The sequence below is a fragment of the Mizuhopecten yessoensis genome, unplaced genomic scaffold, assembly GCF_002113885.1.
Source record: "Mizuhopecten yessoensis strain PY_sf001 unplaced genomic scaffold, ASM211388v2 scaffold10925, whole genome shotgun sequence".
NCBI lineage: Eukaryota > Metazoa > Mollusca > Bivalvia > Pectinida > Pectinidae > Mizuhopecten > Mizuhopecten yessoensis.
In genome coordinates this window covers 3138-23467 of record NW_018408790.1, presented here as the reverse complement: position 1 = coordinate 23467, position 20330 = coordinate 3138, and the positions used below count along the sequence as shown (strand labels likewise).

The window sequence follows — 20330 nt, the reverse complement described above, 5'->3', positions numbered from 1 at the left end:
ATGAAGATTCTATACCTTTTAATTCTTCAGAAGAAGTCGTTTGAAGTTTTTGACATATTTGACCCCTGTGACCTTGAAAGTAGGTCAAACTAATTTTCATTCTCAAACTTTGTTGGTCTCTATCCCAGGAAGCCACCAGCCAAATATAAAGATTCTATACCTTTCAGTTCTTTAGAAGAAGTCGTTTGAAATTTTTGACATATTTGACCCCTGTGACCTTGAAAACAGGTCAAGTTCATTTTCGTTCTCAAACTTTGTAGGGCTCCTACCAACGAAGCTTTCAGCCAAATATCATGACTCTAGGCTTGTCCGTTCTTCAGAAGAAGTTGTTTAAAGGAAAAGTTGACGGACGAGGACGGACGGACGCCGCCCCACGGCATAAGCTCACTTGGCACTTCGTGCCAGGTGAGCTAAAAACAGAAGTTAAGGGGAGGTTACTCTATATAGGAAAAAAAACAGAAGTTAAGGGGAGGTTATTCTATATAGGAAAAACAGAAGTGCAGTGGGACAGGGATCCTTAAATGATTAGTGTATATGCCACCTAACACTTTATACGTGTGAAATTTGATCTAAGTGTTATCTCCTTTAAAAAAAAGGGGCAAAGTTTCTCAAAATATTTGGAATAACCAATGGGTTAACTTTGTATAATGTTGAGCATGTGGTTTTTTGAACAGATCGTAAAGTCCAGATTATCCTTCATCAAAGATTTCTTTTAACTTGTTTTTTGGAGTTAACTCTTTTGAAAGGAGATACACGTAAAAGTAAGATAGTACATACACCCTTAAATCAGTAAAAGTTTATTGTACTGTCTGGATACAAATTTTAAAATACCAGAATAACTACCACCTGTAAAATGACCAGTAAAGCCATCCTGATTGGGTCAATGAAGATGCATCATGTTTGAGATACATTTTTAATGGATGAAGATGATCCAAGATATTTTTCTTACAAAATAATTTAAAGAGTGTGAGCTTGTACCGATGATGTGCTACATATTACAGAATGTACCTATAATTTGTGTCACTGTATTTGACCGCAAAATAAGACCCCTCTCACACCCCTCCCCACTTTGGTAAACGTCCCGAGGACAGATTCAACAATGTGGGTGCCTGCAATTTTGGCCCCTCCCTTATTTTATCTTTCAAAAACATTGTATGTTAATTTTTGTCTCTAAACATAAGCAAATTAGCTAATTGGTTGCAAAACAAATCAAGTTAAAATTCTGCAAATAATTATGTCAACAGAATCAGGCCAAATAATAAATAGCATGCATGTCATGTGAATGTACTCTGGTGATTCCGTATTTTATAAAGGATCATGTTAACAATGAATTCAAGAATGAACTATATATAAGATATAATAGCAATTAAATATGGAATATGATGTTAACATAACAAAGTTTCAAGACTTCTTGATGACTGGACTTAATTAACCCTCTCACCCCTACGTAACATTAGTAGACTATACCATGCATTGATATGGATGAGTCCATTATGGTCTATGGTGAAAGGGTCAAAGCAAACACATCATTCTAGATCTGTTGCTGAAAGAACACCATGCATACCTTCCTTTTTTAACGTTTTTGTATTTTGCAGGTCAATTGAGTGATCTCCCTTTCATTTTTATATGGACAGTGCTTTGTCAGTATGGACATGTCTTGTCAGTGAAATGCATGCACGGGACAAGTCTTACCACTGTTTCGTTTAGAACCAGCCGCACTCTTCTTTGGTTTGGGGATTGTGACCTCCATCTCTTCCGTTGTATCCGTGTCAAAGGGGGACGGGGAGCGAGTGTTCTCCGGCGTACTGGCCAGGTGGGCAAGTAATACACTGGGGTCTGGAGACAACAAACACCAGTTGCTAATCATTTGGTTCCGACAAAACATTCATGAATGTGGTAGAAGGGGGGTAACTCTGTACATCATTGATTGTTTGGTATGCAGCGCTACTTTAATAGAAACGTTTGATGTCATGCTGAATATGCAAAGTAACTGTACAATGAATATAACATTGCTGCCAAAATTAGTCTGTATACATTCAATAAATAGGAGTAACATGTAAAATCTAACTTTATTTCCATCTAATTCCATGACCATTACTTATTGTTAACTGCCAAACCCCCTGGTATCTTCCAAGAAGGAGGTTTATGTAGCCTGTATTGCTCATTTATTAATACTTAAGTTAAGTTTTCATATTTTGTTCAAATTTTTTATTTATTAAAACTTAGTTAAAATTCCTTCCTCCATCCTTAAGGAGAAGACTTTTAAATCGTGACTATTGGTAACATTATTATTCAGGAAATATTTCCATCAAACTTAAGTGACTGATGAGATTTGCAGTTTTATCCTACCTTTCGTGTCCTCACACACATGTTTAGAAGGTGTATCCGAATCTCCATTGCGCCTGTCGGGGGTGATTTTAGACCAAACCACTTTTGTAGCTGTAAACGTAAGAAGGCTTTATCAGTCAGAGCTGCAATAATATATCGCAGAAATGTTATATTTTAATGCTGTGTGTTAAAATTCCAGTATTTTTTCTACCTTAATTCAACAGTAGCTAATTTGTACATTCCTAGGTTTAAAATTTGCTTCATTAGTAAACTATAGGATGGGATTGTAACCAAAAATACGGTCAACACTAACAGTGAAACAGATAGATCATTTCAATTTCAGCTTACTTTATATTGAAAGGGTTTATCAGCAAAATTGAATGTTGAAATTGAGAGATGAAATGCATTACTGGATTGATTGTTCACTTTGAACATGTCTGATATGCTATACTTTTACAAATGATAAATAAACCAAAAAGACAAACCTGTTATTTTTTGGAAATCAATTTGGAATTTATCTGGGACATATTTGGGAAAATGGGACCCTTGTTTCGATCCAGAATCGATCCATTCCATCGACTGAAAAAGGGGATCGATAAAGCTCTGTTGCACATTATCTATCATTGCACAGTTACCTTCAGGGTGTATAGTTTTACAGATGTTCGTCACAGCCAGCAGAGATGGTAGAATATTTGAAAATTTCTTTTCTGGCAGGAACTTTTCTTTGTGATCCGCCTGTCTGCGATCAACTCGAAACTCCCTGCATTTTGATATCATCTCTGAAAGCCTGTCGAAGTAAAAAAAGCAACTCTTTTAAAACAATTCATTACCAATTGACATAGCAGAAATCTGTACATGTAGGTATAACATATCCCAAAGTCTTCTACAGAGGCAAGTACTGTTTATAGAGTAATTATATACTGTCTTCAGGGTTATATATACTGCATACAGAGTTATATATACTGTGTTCAGGGTTATATATACTGTGTACAGGGTTATATATACTGTCTACAGGAATATATACTGTCTACATGGTTATATATACTGTATACAGGGTTATATATACTGCATACAGAGTTATATATACTGTGTACAGGGTTATATATACTGTCTACAGGGTTATATATATTGTCTACATGGTTATATATATTGTATACAAGGTTATATATACTGTCTACATGGTTATATATACTGTCTACAGGGCTATGTTTACTGTCTACAGGGTTATATATACTGTGTTCAGGTTTATATATACTGTCTACAGGTTTATATATACTGTCTATAAGCTACATGGTTATATATACTGTCTACATGGTTATATATACTGTATACAGGATTATATGTACTGTGTACAGAGTTATATATACTGTCTACAGGGTTATATATACTGTCTACAGGGTTATATATACTGTCTACATGGTTATATATACTGTCTACAGGAATATATACTGTCTACATGGTTATATATACTGTATACAGGGTTATATATACTGCATTCAGAGTTATATATACTGTGTTCAGGGCCATGTATACTGTCTACAGGGTTATATATACTGTCTTCAGGGTTATATATATATACTGGAGTATATATTATACTGTCTACAGGGTTATATATATATATACTGCCAACAGGATTATATATACTGCATACAGGGTTATATATACTGCCTTCAGGGTTATATATAATGCCTACAGGATTATATATACTGCCTACAGGGTTATATATACTGTCTAAAGTTTTATATATACTGCCTTCAGGGTTAAACATTATCCACATATACTGTATGTACAGTTATATGTACACTGTCTACAGGCAGGGCTAGCATTAATGATTGCGAAGATGTATATACCGTAAACAGGATTATATATGCTGTATGGCGTATGCATGGTATAATTTATAACGATCGCGAAGATGTATATACCGTAAACAGGATTATATATGCCTTATAGCGTATGCATGGTATAATTTATATATGTTGTATCATAAAAAAATTATACTGTACACAGATTAATTTTTAGAGCTGTTTTATTTCTGAACATTATCGATGAATACGCTGCTATGTTATTGTGTTACCAATGCAGATAGAACTAGATACACTGATGTTCCAGTATTTCTCGTAAGTATAAATGTTCCTCAGTAATGAACAGTGGTCAAACTGGAATACTTTTAACTCCATCTCAAAAAATGTATATAGTAGAAAGATACTTTCACAAACTCCAGAGCAAAACAAAGTTAATAGAGGGCAAACATGGATTGGACAGGAGAAGGATTGATATTTTCTGGTGCAAACTATATGCATACACCAATCCTAAAAAAACCAGCTTATAGGTATAGATGAACCCTCATCTGGGACATCTCATACATATATTATAAGGTAAAACTCTTGCCTCAGACATGTAAAACAAGATAGAATCTTATGTCTCTGGTAGATCCTTGTCTCAGATATAGGTCAAACACAAGAAATATCTTACGTGTTCGGTAGAATTCTCGCCTCAGATATGTCAAACTTGGTGAAAAAGACCATGACTCTCCTGATCATTAATGTGGCTGACTGCTCTATAGCTTTGATCCGCTCCAGGTCCTTACAGAGCTCAGTCACATTCTGCTTCTCAAAATCACAGATGTGCTTTTTTATTTCTTTCCTTTTGCCTACAAAAAAATGAAAATAAAAAGTAACCTTAAGCTTTAAAGGAATCATAGAAACAAAGGTTACCAAACAGATTTCATTAGTAATTTTGATTGAAATTTTTCATCTCATTGATAACATTAATTATTAACCCATAATTGACCTGTTGGGAAGTTATATTTAGATATCATGTGAGATGGCATACATGTCGACACCTGGAAGCCTCTCAGAGGATCGTGATTATGGGGAAGTTTTATACAAAGGGTAATGACGGTACAAAGGGGAAATCATATATACTGTTATATGCAATTTATACATTATAATGATTAGACCTAGCTAGTTGCACAAATTTTACAGACCTTAAGGACATTTGTTAAATTATTTTTTTCCTTAAAAAAGCATTACTTAATAAATTTAAGATAAATTTTCTTGAACTAAACTTTTTTCTTAAAATGCATTTCAATGGGAAAAAAAATAAGTCAAGGAATATTAATGAATCTTGAGACTGATCTTTAAAAGAAATTAACCACTTAATTTTAAAATGAGACTTAGAATACATTATACTTCTCATTAGCTGAACTCTGATGTTCTGATATAGGGACTTTCTGTCTTTATGCAACAGTCAACAATCTACCAGTATGTCATTTAGAAATATAGCTTCAGTCCTTACACCTTTAGCATACAACTTGGTATAGGGGAGTCAGATAAGGTTGCATTAGCCTGAGTTTCCTCTGGCCCTAACACCAGACTTAGACATTTTGACAGATATATGTCCGACGTGGGCACCAGACATCTATCGGTCAAAATGCCTAAGTCCATTATCAGGGCAAGAGAAAACTGGGGCTAAGGTTGTATGAAAACATTCACTGGAAACAAAGATGGTAGATTTACTGAGGCTCTTATATGTATTGGAAAAAAATAAAGTTACCTACTTTCAACTATTATCAACAACTGGTTGAAAGCGGTGTCCACATTCTTCAGCAGGGTTTCAGCAGATTGCTGGGAAAAGAAATGTCAGTTCATGTTTTAAATTTTTTCTAATCAGTAATTAAAATTCCTTATATTTTGTATGCCGGGAAATGTTCACTGCAGTTTAATTTTCCCCTTTTTTCGCTCTTCCCAATAACGATGAATTTATCAGGACAGTGAATATTAGTACATGTACACAGTTAATTCCATATATATAGTAATTACATGTGAAGGGGCGAAATTTCCTCTAGACGAAAAATGAATTTAATCGGCGAATATTTGACTGGGCGAATATTTGACCACCCTCAATGGTCTTCACCTAATCATTATACAAGTACCTCTATTTGTTTTTTCAACTCCTGTTTGTCATCAAATTCTGTTTTAAAAGCTTGCTGCATGAGTTGAAGTGCCGACACATCATCTTCTAATATGTTCTGTAAAACAAAAGTCAAACTACACTGAGATTCATCAGTATAAAATACACTCATCAACTAAGAATACTGTGTACACTCATCAACTAAGGACACTGTGTAAATATGTATACAACCCATTCATTCATAAGTTTGTCACAGTAATAGTGATAAGGAAAGCTTTAACTAACACATATTAAAGTGTCAGAAATATTAAGGACTATTTCAATTTCAACTCATTCACCCCTACATATCTAAACTGGACTTGCCAAGTCTTTGATTTGGTAAGGTTCAAATGTGATTTTAGGGGTGAATGGGTTAATTGGCATAATTTCTAGCCCATTTCTTATCTCGGTCTCTGGAAGAATATCATGCTAATCTATGTCTGCCGTCCGACCAAATCTTGTATCAACTGACCCTGACATTACGACATTCCCGGAGCTTGGAGATGGAGATGATATCGTGTCCACCATGGAAGTCGCGTAGACACAGAGCACACATGAACTTCTGACATGTGAGACAGACAAGATTCTGTTCCAACATGTCCATCTTGTGAACATCACATTCTTTGTAGCCATCTTCTACCTGATCCAGGAACCAGTCGATGTTCTCCATCAGATTCTTACCCACCGCATTAGTGTTAAACTGTAAAAGAAAAATTTGTGTCTTATACAATCTAAGTACATGTATTACAAGTTGGTTGTATATTGATGCTTTGTGTTTGAGTTAAGGTTATATGCTACCTTACACATTATATCTGTGCTTTGTGTTTGAGTTAAGGTTATATGCTACCTTTCAAATTATACCTGTGATTTGTTTTTGAGTTAAGGTTATATGCTACCTTTCAAATTATACCTGTGCTTTGTGTTTGAGATAAGGTTATATGCTACCTTACACATTAAACGTGTGATTTGTTAGAATTAAAGGTCAAGCATTATTTAGAATAAATAAAAACTGTCCACTCAAGGAAGTAACTGGAATTGAATTTTTCCATTCACCACCCCTGAAAATTGTTATCAAAAATCAAAAATTCATCTTTTTTCAAAAATCCATACATCACCACTAGACACTCTTTAAGGCCACATCCAAGTCTCATAATATTACACACACGTTCCATCCAAATCTTCACCTCAAACATCAGGCAAATATCCAATATCCATTTAAATATCAGGCAAATATCCAACATCTGGGGTACAGCACAAGATATTAATTTTAAGCACTGTCACAAGTCCATTTCACAGCCAATCCTAGGACTCCTGTTTCCTTACTGTTACAGGGCTTCATATACACAAATATGTGAAGTGTCCATTTTGTTTTGTTCGGACTTCATGTACACAAATATGTGAACTGTCCATTTTGTTTCTTCGGGCTCCATATACACAAATATATGAAGAGTCCATTTTGTTTTGTTCGGACTCCATATACACAAATATGTGAACTGTCCATTTTGTTTTGTTCGGGACTCCATATACACAAATATGTGAACAGTCCATTTTGTTTAGTTCAGGGCTTCATATACACAAATATGTGAACAGTCCATTTTGTTTTGGTCTTCATATACACAAATATATAAAGTGTCCATTTTATTTTGTTCGAAAGTTCATGTACACCAATATGTGAACTGTCCATTTTGTTTCTTCGGGCTCCATATACACAAATATATGAAGAGTCCATTTTGTTTTGTTCGGACTCCATATACACAAATATGTGAACTGTCCATTTTGTTTAGTTCAGGTCTTCATATACACAAATATATATAGTGTCCATTTTATTTTGTTCGGAACTTCATATACACAAATATGTGAACTGTACATTTTGTATAGTTCAGGGCTTCATATACACAAATAAATGAAATGTCCATTTTATTTTGTTAAGGATTTCATATACACAAATATGTGAACTGTCCATTTTGTTTTGTTCGGGACTTCATATACACAAATATGTGAACAGTCCATTTTGTTTAGTTCAGGGCTTCATATACACAAATATATGAAATGTCCATTTTATTTTGTTCAGGATTTCATATACACAAATATGTGAACTGTCCATTTTGTTTTGTTCGGGACTTCATATACACAAATATGTGAACTGTACATTTTGTTTAGTTCAGGGCTTCATATACACAAATATATGAAGTGTCCATTTTGTTTTGGTCTTCATATACACAAATATATATAGTGTCCATTTTGTTTTGTTCAGGGCTTTATATACACAAATATATAAATTGTCCATTTTGTTTTGTTAAGGGCTTTATATACACAAATATATATAGTGTCCATTTTGTTTTGTTCAGGGCTTTATATACACAAATATATAGAGTGTCCATTTTGTTTTGGTCTTCATATACACAAATATATGAAATATCCATTTTGTTTTGTTCTTGGCTTCATATACACAAATATATGCAGTCTCCATTAATATTTTTTGTTTTGTCTGGGGCTTTATATTTACATATATATATATATACATATGTTATTTACCTAAAGCAGCTCAGAATTGTAAATATCTGTCAAAAATATTTATAATGAATTCGAACTTATGGTCTGACTCATGTCTATTGAGCTCAGAAATCTCCACTGTCAGAAATAGGGACCAATTCATATAACAAGCACAAAATACAATCCTGAGGAATAATTAATTTCATATTCTAAGTATAATCAATACTGCCTCTAATATAATATGCATGTCAGTTGGATTTTACCAGGCAACAAAAAGGTTTTTTTTTTTTCAAATCTTGTTTAAAATGTCAATGGATGTAAATTGACATTAATCAATACTGAAATATTCCAAAAAATCCTATTACCTTCCATACTCGACACAGCACTGTCACTGTGCAGACACGACATGGTGTGCACGGTCGGTTGTTTATGGTTGTTAACCAATCAAATATGTTTCATCACTGATTGGGTAAATCAATAAATATTTAATGCTTTAAGTTTTGTGTTGACTGTCGCTCTAAACGGTTCACGTTATTAAAATGACCTTAGCTGGTAATAGGATGTTAAAAAAAAAAATCCTCTCTAAACCTGAAAGAACATAACTGTATACAAGGATAGGTAGGCATTTCCATAAAATGACCATCAATTCTTATATAATTAGAAGTTATGGCCTGACGAAGGTTAAAAAGGAGATCTGATCTTTGACCTCTTGACAGCAATGCTGATGTCACGATCTCAAGGAGATATATATGATTTGGTATAAAATATATATATAGCATCAAGTGAGAAACATAAAGCTAGGACCGTAAACACAACAATCTTATAATTATGATTAGGACAAAAAAGCTTACAGACTATGACATATCGCAAAATTTAATTTTAGTTATAGCATAAATTAAAACAGCCCAGTTTATGAATATCTAATTCCCATATTCATGCTGCACATAGGACACTATAATCAGTTTTAATATATAAATGCATTTAAGGATAGAGATTGAATAATGCAAAAGATCAAACTAGAAAATAAAAACAATTTGTAGAGGAAGCATTTCAAAACAGCCAAGAGAATATTACGTTTATTATTTTTAAGCTTTAATATTACCAGCATTTTTTCCAGGGTTAGTTCACAGAAACCAAGTTATTCTTCATAAAATCCAAGATGACCACTGTCACTGTCAGCCAAGTTAATTTTCAGATCTGGGTCAAAAATCAACCTTAAGTGGGTATATGTAATTAAAACTATCGGTATATGTAGAAAGTTTCATGAAAATCAAAGCATTCTTTCAAGAGTTATTTCACAGAAACAATGCGACTTTTATTGAAATCCAAGATGGCCACCGACAGCTATGCTGATTTTCAGATTTCTGTTAAAAATAGAACTTAAGCAGGAAACCATTTATGCAGCCGAAGCTAACTGAAAGATCCCTTATGTCTCCTTAGCTTCACATGCAACTAAAAAATAAACTGGCAAAATGGTATCCTTAGAAAGAGTGTGCATATGCACTTATGACATTCAAAATGAAGAACCAACTAAAGCACAGCTGGTTAACTATACAGAAGCTGGCCACAGACAGATAAGAGCGTAACGGGCATTAGAAGGCAAGTTAGTGACAGAATGTCCGCACTGAAGCAAATCATGTCAATTTCTGTACATACAATGCACATTTGTAGATAGTTTGTGAAATCAAGCAAAGCCGAAAATAAATTTGACTTCAAAATAAATGTATACCTCTTCATCAATGACCTCAGTTTTTATCCTCACTGGGCTTGACTCAATAGTAATCACGTCCACGGACGACACCGACGTGGAGGCTACAGGCGGCAACGAGTTACCAGATGTTGAAGAAGGCGTGGCCCCGGTGACGACATCTGTAGGATTAGAGGCTGGAATGGGTATACTCCCGTTGGTTACATTTGTAACGTCAGAGACAGGAGGGGATGTAACCATGTTTGTGACATTTGCAGTATCGGACTCTGGAGAGTGTGTGGTCCCATTATTGGGAGCATCTGTAGAATTTGAGACTGGAAGGGGTGTGGTCCCATTGGTGGCGTCTGTGGTGTTAGTAGTGAGGGTTGCCTTGGACGGCGGTGGGATGTTATTACTATTTATACTACTAGGGATTGGTATGTCTCTGACCTCTGTATTTGTTGTAGATTGTGTGATCGGTGTCCCTATTCCATTCACCAAGGCAGGAATATCTGCTGAGAGAAAAAAAAACAGACTTAATTTTCTGTGTAGTTTGACACTCTATTTCATTTGACACTTTATCGGGCTGAAAAGATACGCATACCTCACGATACGATACGCATCGCGGTACAGTGCTAATGATAGGATACATATCATGATACAAACATCTGCTTGAAAGGTCAACTTTTTACTGGTTAAGACCAGGATTTTATCAAGCTTTGCCATAGACTTCAAAAGTAAATATTATCCAAAAATATTTTCGTATAATTTCTAGTACTTTCTCAGTTTCTGATATGACTGCACAGTGCCAGACCACATCTTGATGAAGGATTCAAAAAATATATAAGTACACTTTTTTAGAGTTTGATCAAAATTGATTGATTGAAGTACTGTTAGTGTATCGCGACACAGGCAAACAAAACAATTTGATACGATACACAAGAAAGTATCATGGTACCATAATATATATCATTGCAGCCCTCAAATTTATTCTCAATTTTTCAGGATTTTGTAAAATCCTTCTCATTTATTAATAAAACAAGAATATCTAATGGTTTCACATTGAATACCATGTACATTTCTCCGATATAGCAGAACACAAATATTTTTTCACGCGAAGCACAAGTAAAAATATCAGTATTTCTGCCATTCTCAAGAAATATATAAAGTATGCAACGAGAAACACATAAAAAAAATAATTAATTACATTTTTTAAGTAATAAAGTGCAAATAATGCTGCATAATAAAGTGACAGAATTAGTAGTGTAATGTTTGACGCCAGGATCTAACGACATCATGCATGACAACAAGCTAAGGCAGATCGCCATTTTGGATGGATTAAATTATTCACCGCGATTCTGTCGGTCGATTGCTGCCAGCTGCTATTATCTGTTTAGATTTCCAAACCAAAACAAAACAAGATATCAAATACCCTAAGGCCAAAATAATGTTTGTTTCCGGTAACATGCCTGAAAAAAATAGGGTAGGTCGGTAGGCATATTTTTTGTTTATTTTTATGTGATTTTTTTTTTTGCAAATTAATATTGTTTTTCAAATTTTGCAATGCATTTCCAACCATAACAATGGAGTTAATTTGTCAAGAAAAAGATCAGACTCACAGAACAGGAAGAAAGTACATTTTAATGAGTGGCTGTGAACTTTGTCTGGCTAATAAATTAATCTCAGATACAAGTAGGTGATGCAATATCTAGGGTCTACAGTAAAATCTAGGGTAGGTTATATATATTATAGGATACCCGAAACATACATTTTTATTTTTTGGCCTAATGTACGGAATGTTGCAAAGGTGTACAAAACAACTACTTACCCTGCAGTCACTTCATCTGAGAAAATGTCTGATATTATAGGTATTCTGATGAAGATCTATATAATGTGAATGAGTTAATAATATCCTTAACCTTGCTCAATAAAGCAGCATTATTTTACACCCCAGAAGACTCAAGGAATAAGGTTTTTTTCATGGAAGTGCACGTGGTATAACAGTTGCAATTGTGAGCCACAAATAATAAGACAAATCACATTTTTTTCACACGGACTTGGCTGGAGGTAATTCATAAACAAGTTATCTGTAGTACTGTTGGGATCAATTTCTAGCAGAGCATTTGAAAATTGACCTTGCCTTTGCTACAATGATAAACTTTGAACCCCAGTTTTGCATTGCAGCTTTAATTATAGCAATGTCTATGTATTGCATAGCACTACACTAACAGTGATAGATATATATAAGTAATAAATATTGGTTTCAATCAACACTTCCACACTCAATATGGCCAGCAGTTAAAATATGACTGTTTGATTATAAAAGGCAGTAGTTATTTATAGAACTATTATAAACCAAATTACATATTTATAGTAGTCGAGTTCCATGTTTATAACTCAAACTTAACCTTTGACCCTGGGGATTGCTGGGAATTCCCCCCACACATAACATAAATACACGTACATTAAACGCTTCATAAAGATACCTTTGTTGACCAATATTGTATAAATACTGGGGATTTATCAATCAAGCAACGCAAACAACACAGTACACATGAGACAATGCAGTCAGTGTGTGCAAGTTGAATCTGGTCAGAACTCGACAAGTCAAATATCCCCAAGACACTTGCAAAAGTTAACAGTAATATTGCATCGTCTCACGGTTCTAAGACAGCAGTCAGTAAATCATAGGAGTGTTACAACAGTTTTAAGTGAGCAATATTTGAGTAAAATAATTACCTTCGTCGGGATATTTAGCCATGAATGCGCATTAACGTCAGGTCATGCTTGTAATTTGAGTGTAAAGTTGTAGGCCTAGTGTTAACGATCAAGCGTTGCAACGACATCGATTGTGATCATGACCGAGATTACCTAGGCCTAAACCAGAATTTGTTCACGCACCTTGCTCAGAATAATAACCTAATTAATATAAGCAGGTATATAATCCCATAGGGACCCGATCGTTCGGGTCTAATAAATAAAAAGTCTATCAGTTTTTTTTTTTATATATGACACTGTCTCTGGTTCCTCTTTATGCACACAAAATAAGAAAGACATCAAGATTTAAACTCTTTCGTTTATTGATGAAACTGGACAAAACAACCTACAATATACATTTCTATTGAAGATAGGTTCAATTCAAATGAAGATAGATACAATCCAATTGAAGATAATTATAATTCAATTAAATATTGGTTCAAATATGACGAATTAAACATAAACCCATTGAATCGAACCTATGTCCAATTAAATTAAACCTATCTTCACGGAATTTAAGTCCGTGAATCAAATCTGTCTCCGATTGAATTGAACCTATCTTCAATAGAATTTTTTTTAAAAATCATTTGTACCTTGGTTCAATTCAACTGAAGATAGGTTAAATTAATTGAAATAGGTCAAATTTGATGGAGATGGGTTCAATTCAATTAAGGATATGTTATATTTGTACCTAAGTTCAATTCAATTGTAGATAGGTTCAAATAATTGTACCTATCTTTAATTATTTAAAGATAAGTACAACGGAATTGAATATATCTTTAATTGAATTGAACATGTCTTCAATTAATTGTACCTATCTTCAATTAATTGAAGGTAGGTACAACTAATTGAATATATGTTAATTTGGCGTTCCATAGTATGACATAAGTATGTATATATATATGATATATAGGCTCGAATGGTTTTCGAAAGTAATACGCATTCAACCAATACATTTGTTTGTTCGGATCCAGTGCCAATATTGGATCATACTGTCGCTATTACTTATGAGACCTAATATATATAATATCTATCTATCAGCAAAGAAGTAATAACGACAGTGCAGGCAAAGAAATATTTCAATTTTTCAGGGCGATCTGCCCCTTTATCAAGACAGGAACATGATAATTAACATATCACAACAATAACAGAGATAAAAAAAAAAAAATCAGCATGAGACAATAATACAATAAAAACACAAACAAACATAACTTACTTAAAAAAAATGCTATTGTAATTGCATATCCCCTCGGTTAGTTTGTAACCGAAGGTTAATTATACTAACTAATTCATCTTGAATATGTGAGGTCAAGTGAATTAATACTAAAAATATACGTATAACCTGCAGTCTACACCCAATTGTGCATATTAGGATAAAATTGGGAAGGGGACACCGTGATATGTATTTGTTTGTTTGTTTGTTCAACAGACAGAGTAAATATGGGATGGATTTAATCAGTGGCAATATATATAACGTGTGTACATCGACAACTAAACAAAATATACACTTGTCAATTAATTAAAGCATTTTCAAAATGTGTTTGTCCACCTAACTTAAATCTACTGTGGCCGAATTAAAAAGTGTCTCGTACATAAAGCAAACACCTGTGTGATATGTAAATATGTATTGTATATGTGATGGAATTAAATATCATGTCACGAACTCAGATCTAATTTAATTCCGTGGTCATATTAAAATATTAAGACATGACGACACTACACAGGTTCTAGAAAGTATATATACACGTACGAATTATTATTTCCGTTTATACTTGAGCGTGTTCTCCAGTTCTACTTAATTTTTAAACGTGCAACACAATGACAAGCAACCATTCAGCTCACACACCGGCTCGAGCCGGAAGATAACATTGATGCTGTCGATAAATTTTGCTTTCTTATCTACATTATCCACTTATTGCACTCAAACTTAACATCATCATTCACAATTTTTGCTAGGGAAAAGATCAACCTTTCTCTTATTTCTGTGCGTATTTGACAGAACTGTCCCGGGTAAGAAATTAAGGGACGTAGGAAATGTCTATCTTACATCAATTTTAAGAGTGTGACGTCACAATGGGATAACAATTATGACGTGACGTAACGAAATCGGGAACATTCTGATGACGTGATGCTGAAACTGCGACGCCATTTTTTTCTGAGATAATTGTGGAGATTGGAATGAGACAATGATTAACTCTTTACTGCTCAGGGGTGTAGGATAGGGAAATTCCACCCAAGGGGTTGTCGCTTTTGAATTGGGTTAAACTCGAGCCTTGCACCAATTGAAAATCCCCAGGGTGGCCATGGAAATTTCCTATCCTTCACACCTGGGCATGAAAGAGTCAAGTAGACTTTATACCTACCTACAATGTACATGTAGCTTATCTAACGCGCTATCATTCTGAAAATGTCACCATCGCGTCATCACTTCATGCAGTGTTACCATGGTAATGTGATCAATTTGATGATGACGCGATGCATTGGGTTCACCATTTCAACCTATTTTTACGGTAAGAAGGTGCGAGAGGAAAATAACCAATCACTTCTGTATGATGCAGACGGACGAGCACACATAGTGCACTTATATTAGTGACTTTTACTATTATGACGTCACAATCAGACGACGACGTTTTATTATGACTCTACAATCAAACGACGGCGTTATATATTATGATGTTACAAAGGAAAGCCCGTCAAAACTTCTGACGGACTGTGACAATCTTGCACTCGGCACATCTGCAAACCTCTGTCAACCATTCGGCAGCACAAAAGGAAATGCTTGGCAGAAAGTTGCCGGGAAGTTGTGACAAACATCTGCAAACCTCTTTCAGCCATTTGACGACACAAATGGTTAGGAGTTGGTGGCCAATCTAAGAACTTACCTGTTGGATGAGGTTTGCTGGAATCCTCCTGGTCGACGGTCATGATACAGTATACGAAAGTAGATGAAGTCTGTAAGTGTACATATTACAAAAATAACAAACTGCGCCATACTTAATTTAAGAGTTTTGATTGTGCAGTACACTAGATGACAAACTATGTACTCTCATTACAATACACTGAAGTAGATGATATAGAATTTCTATTATAACATTAAATAGTGTAACTTTAAGGTGAAAGTATGCTTTGGCCGAATGCAGTGTATCGTTGAATAGATACTCATTCGAGTGGTTGTAATGATGACACTGACTATCTCAATACGTTTGCATGGTGTTTCAGTAATACACTGGACATTTCTGTGCAGTTGAAATTCTTTTCAGGGGGAGAAACCAACTAAGAAAACAATAAATATTGTGTGTAAACGTTTCATATCTTTGCTCATCGAAAAAGTAATCCAGCTACTGTACAGATCTTAGTTTAGTATCTGTTTACTTTAGTACTTTGTATATAGTTTGTCGGTTGATATCGACCACCACCGTAAATGAAGCTATCACACAGATCAGCATTTAGAAGTTTGACAAAGATTGATGACCAGGTCTCGTATTCATGACACCGTTCTCATGCTCCAACTCAGATTCTGTGCTTAAAGCCAAATGTCTTGTTTCGATGATTAATCCATTTAGAAATCACATTTTGTTAACAATTTTGTAAGAATTTGGGAGCGAATTCAACCCATATTTTATTATAAATATTCACACTTGACTATCTGACAATGTCAAATGATATAGCAAGTTACAAAAAGATTGGTTTGAGCACAAAATCCATGCTTGAGCATGACAACAGTTTCATGAATACGGGCCCAGTTGTAGGAAGTCAAATTTTAAAATTATTTTATGAATTATTGTTGGGGATAGGAGTGATTTGTGTATATTATATGAATATGATTATTTTGGTTCCAAGGACATGTGTATTTTGATTTCAGTTTTAACATTGATCTTATATTTTCCTCAGTGTCGCATTGAGACAATTAATATAATTAATTCAATTGAGAAAATGTTCGCCAGGAAATGATTGAAAATGAAACAAATCTGTAAAAATTATATTTGCTCGACCGTACAATTCCTTTAATGTCTCATCTATACTTCTTCAGTAGGTGGAAAAAAGTGCCCCAAAAATCCTTATAGTATCAGAGATGTAACTTTATACCCATTATCGGTCCAGTGTTGGTCATTTAAAAGATTGTCAAAGATGACCCAGCTTTGTATACCAGCACGTATTGTCCAAAATGAGCAACGGATCCCACGTCACACAAGACTGATTCTATTGTGAGATATACTGTATAATGTGTGTTCGCGTGTAGTGATATGGATGGATGTCGAGAGATTCAACATTTGAATATTTCTTCGTAAAAATAATGTTTTATAAAATGTGTTCGATAAGTGTTAATTCATAAAAAAAATATGTATTTTACCATTTACACTGATAAGATTTAATTTTTGGTTTTTATACACTTGCGACGATAGCTTGTAATTATCATTTACAATTTATAGTGTTCAATTTGTACATATAAATTAGAATTTAAACATATAAAATTGATGACCTGTTATTTAAAGTCAAATTTTCAATTTCTGTTTGTTTTAATATTTGCAGAACTGTGAGTATTTCTGTCTAAATCACCTAACGATGATCTTCGGAATCGCATGATTTCTTTTCAAGTTTAAAAAATTATCTTCACGTCTGTATTTTAGGCTCTTTGCACAGATGTCATGTACATACCACCATTTATTCATTCATTTATATGCACATTGAGATGATTATCTTCTTCCTTAATGTATAATAGTGATTGTAAGCCATTTTTGTTTATCAGTTATAACTAATACTGTTATCCATATGTTGTAAAGCGATTTAGAGTAATTTTACAAATTATATAGGGCGCTTTATCCATGTTTTATATTATTATTATTATTATTATTATTATTATTAATTTTCAATATATAAATAAATGATTGAATTTGAAACGCATCAACGTTGTTCGTTTGACTTAACGATTCCTTAGTGTTGTATCTCTTTTTTCGACATGTGAAAACCCCTCGATTGCCTCTCCTCAATCTGTATAGCGGTCAAGTATCCGAGATTTAACAGTATACCCTGTATAGTCCCAGCGGCTTGTCCTCTGTTCCCCCACTTTTTAAAATAACATAGGGAGAAGAATGTTGTTAGAAGGATTAAAGTCTGTTTCTGAGTAGTATTTACCTGTATTTACCTGTGTTTTTACCTGTGGTTAACCCTTTTTTCTAAGGTGGGTTCTATCTAAGGTGGAAGCTGATCATATTTAATTTAATAATACATCATATAAGATTTTCAGATTTTAAATTACAAATGTTAAAATTTAAAATATTTCAATATTAATTATATATATATATATATATATATATCAAATATATATCCACTATGTAGTCCTTGTGCTGCTGATATGACATATGATAAGATGAAAGGTGTTATTTTATTTTGTAACAATATTGTACTTTAAACATATTATCAAAATAGCAATATAAATAGTTATAAAATGAAACTTTTCTTAATTATTGTAACATTTAACAAGATGCCTAAATACCTAGTGAGAATGGTTATGTGTGACTCAGAGTATGGTGTTTAAGAGTTGATAATTAAACTTTAAAAAAAGAAATTCATCTGAATACCTAGATGTTAGAAGTATATTATAACAATCATAAAAAAAAACATTTAATATCTATAATTATCCAAGCTATCATTTCCATCCGGATGAGCTAGAAGTGATCACGGCCTATGCTAATTAGTGAGATAATGATGAGTTTTAACATTATCTAAGCACACCTTGAGAACCGGATGATGAACTTTATGGAGTATGCGAACGCAGCATCAAATCTCTTACATCTGGGATAGATGATGTAAACAATGTGTGATACTTGACTGTAGTGTATATTTGCGATAATAACAGTTTTTTTTTTTTTAGCTTGGCTTTTTTCATTTTGACGCAACAATCCCACATATATTGTATTTCGTCATCATTTACTTGTGTTTAAATAATAAATGAAGTTACTAGTGCCAAAAGGAGGGTAAAAAATATCATAAATATAATTTAAAATTATGTCTTATCTACAAAGCGTAGCTGTACTGTCCGCATGTACGGGAATTTGATGACATGATTCGACCATAGAAGATAAATCAATATGTATGCTATTAAATTATCAAAAACATGTTCCATTGATTGTAAAAATATTTCATTACTTAATTAAGGAAAACGATCACATGCCTAAATGTTAAAAAAGGTGAAACTGAACATGGATTCGAACTTGCACCGTTCACTTCTTCTGGTCAAATGTAAACTGTGATACACATTCGGCTACACTATTATGGAAATTTAGTGACTGTCGCAGTTTTGAGGAACTTTATCAACCATGTTCTTCATTATTTTGAGCATTTTCCCAAACAGCCAAAGGAGGACCACTTTCCCGTCATACGATTCATTTATGCATATAACATCACGGAATCAAAAAGTGTGTTCAAAAGTTGGTCATCGGATGGGAAAGTGATGAAAGTATTTTGTTTAAGTCTGGGAAACCCCATCACATTCATAGATATAGTTAATATGGCTATATTTACAGTACTATATTAACAATACCTTATATCTCAGCTGTTCAAAAATTCATATTCAATTGGTTTGATATCTATGCCATGCATTTTTGCTAATAGAAATTATTCACTCATTAAATTGTTTTTCCTGTATTTATAAATGTTGACTTGGGGGAATATGGGCAGTTTACGCCATAGCTCTTTCAGTACATATTTAAGCTTGTCTTGTATTTGGTGGCTTAAAAAGTGCAATGTAAATTAAATGTAACGCATAAGTATTCATATCATTGACTGTAAACTTATACTCTTAAGTTATTGTTATATCTGTATTGTACATCATGCATGTACTGATTGTATAATGTATATATGCATAAATGAATTTTAGATTAACCTAAAATTTGATAAACAGTCAATTAAGAGTTTATCTATTATCTTATTTATCAGTTTCTTTCCCACCAACATTTATTGAAACTTATAAAATATATATCCAAAAAAATACTTTGCATATCACATACACAGAAAAGCTACAAGTCAGGTAACTTTCACACAAGTAAGCTACCTGTGGGGTAAGTATGAAACAGACTATAATTGGTTTTGGGGGGGGGGGGGGGGGGGGGGGGAA

General features: G+C 33.7%; 1 protein-coding gene across 5 annotated transcripts in view; it reads right to left on the bottom strand.

Moving 5' to 3' along the window:
• LOC110463762 (location of vulva defective 1-like) overlaps positions 1-13308 on the bottom strand; it is a 30399-nt gene extending 17091 nt beyond the window's left edge. For 3 of the 5 annotated variants that reach the window (XM_021518608.1, XM_021518610.1, XM_021518611.1), the window contains exons 1-9: positions 13199-13308; positions 10502-10974; positions 6752-6979; positions 6263-6358; positions 5888-5954; positions 4801-4978; positions 2964-3115; positions 2350-2439; positions 1693-1836 (exon numbers count right to left, since the gene is read on the bottom strand). In XM_021518608.1, coding sequence (XP_021374283.1) covers positions 1693-1836; positions 2350-2439; positions 2964-3115; positions 4801-4978; positions 5888-5954; positions 6263-6358; positions 6752-6979; positions 10502-10974; positions 13199-13220 — 1450 coding nt within the window. In that variant the 5' untranslated portion in view covers positions 13221-13308. The remainder of the gene's footprint in view (positions 1-1692; positions 1837-2349; positions 2440-2963; positions 3116-4800; positions 4979-5887; positions 5955-6262; positions 6359-6751; positions 6980-10501; positions 10975-13198) is intronic. The other 2 variants (XM_021518612.1, XM_021518609.1) reach the window with 2 other exon arrangements.
• Between the last annotated feature and the right edge of the window lie 7022 nt (positions 13309-20330).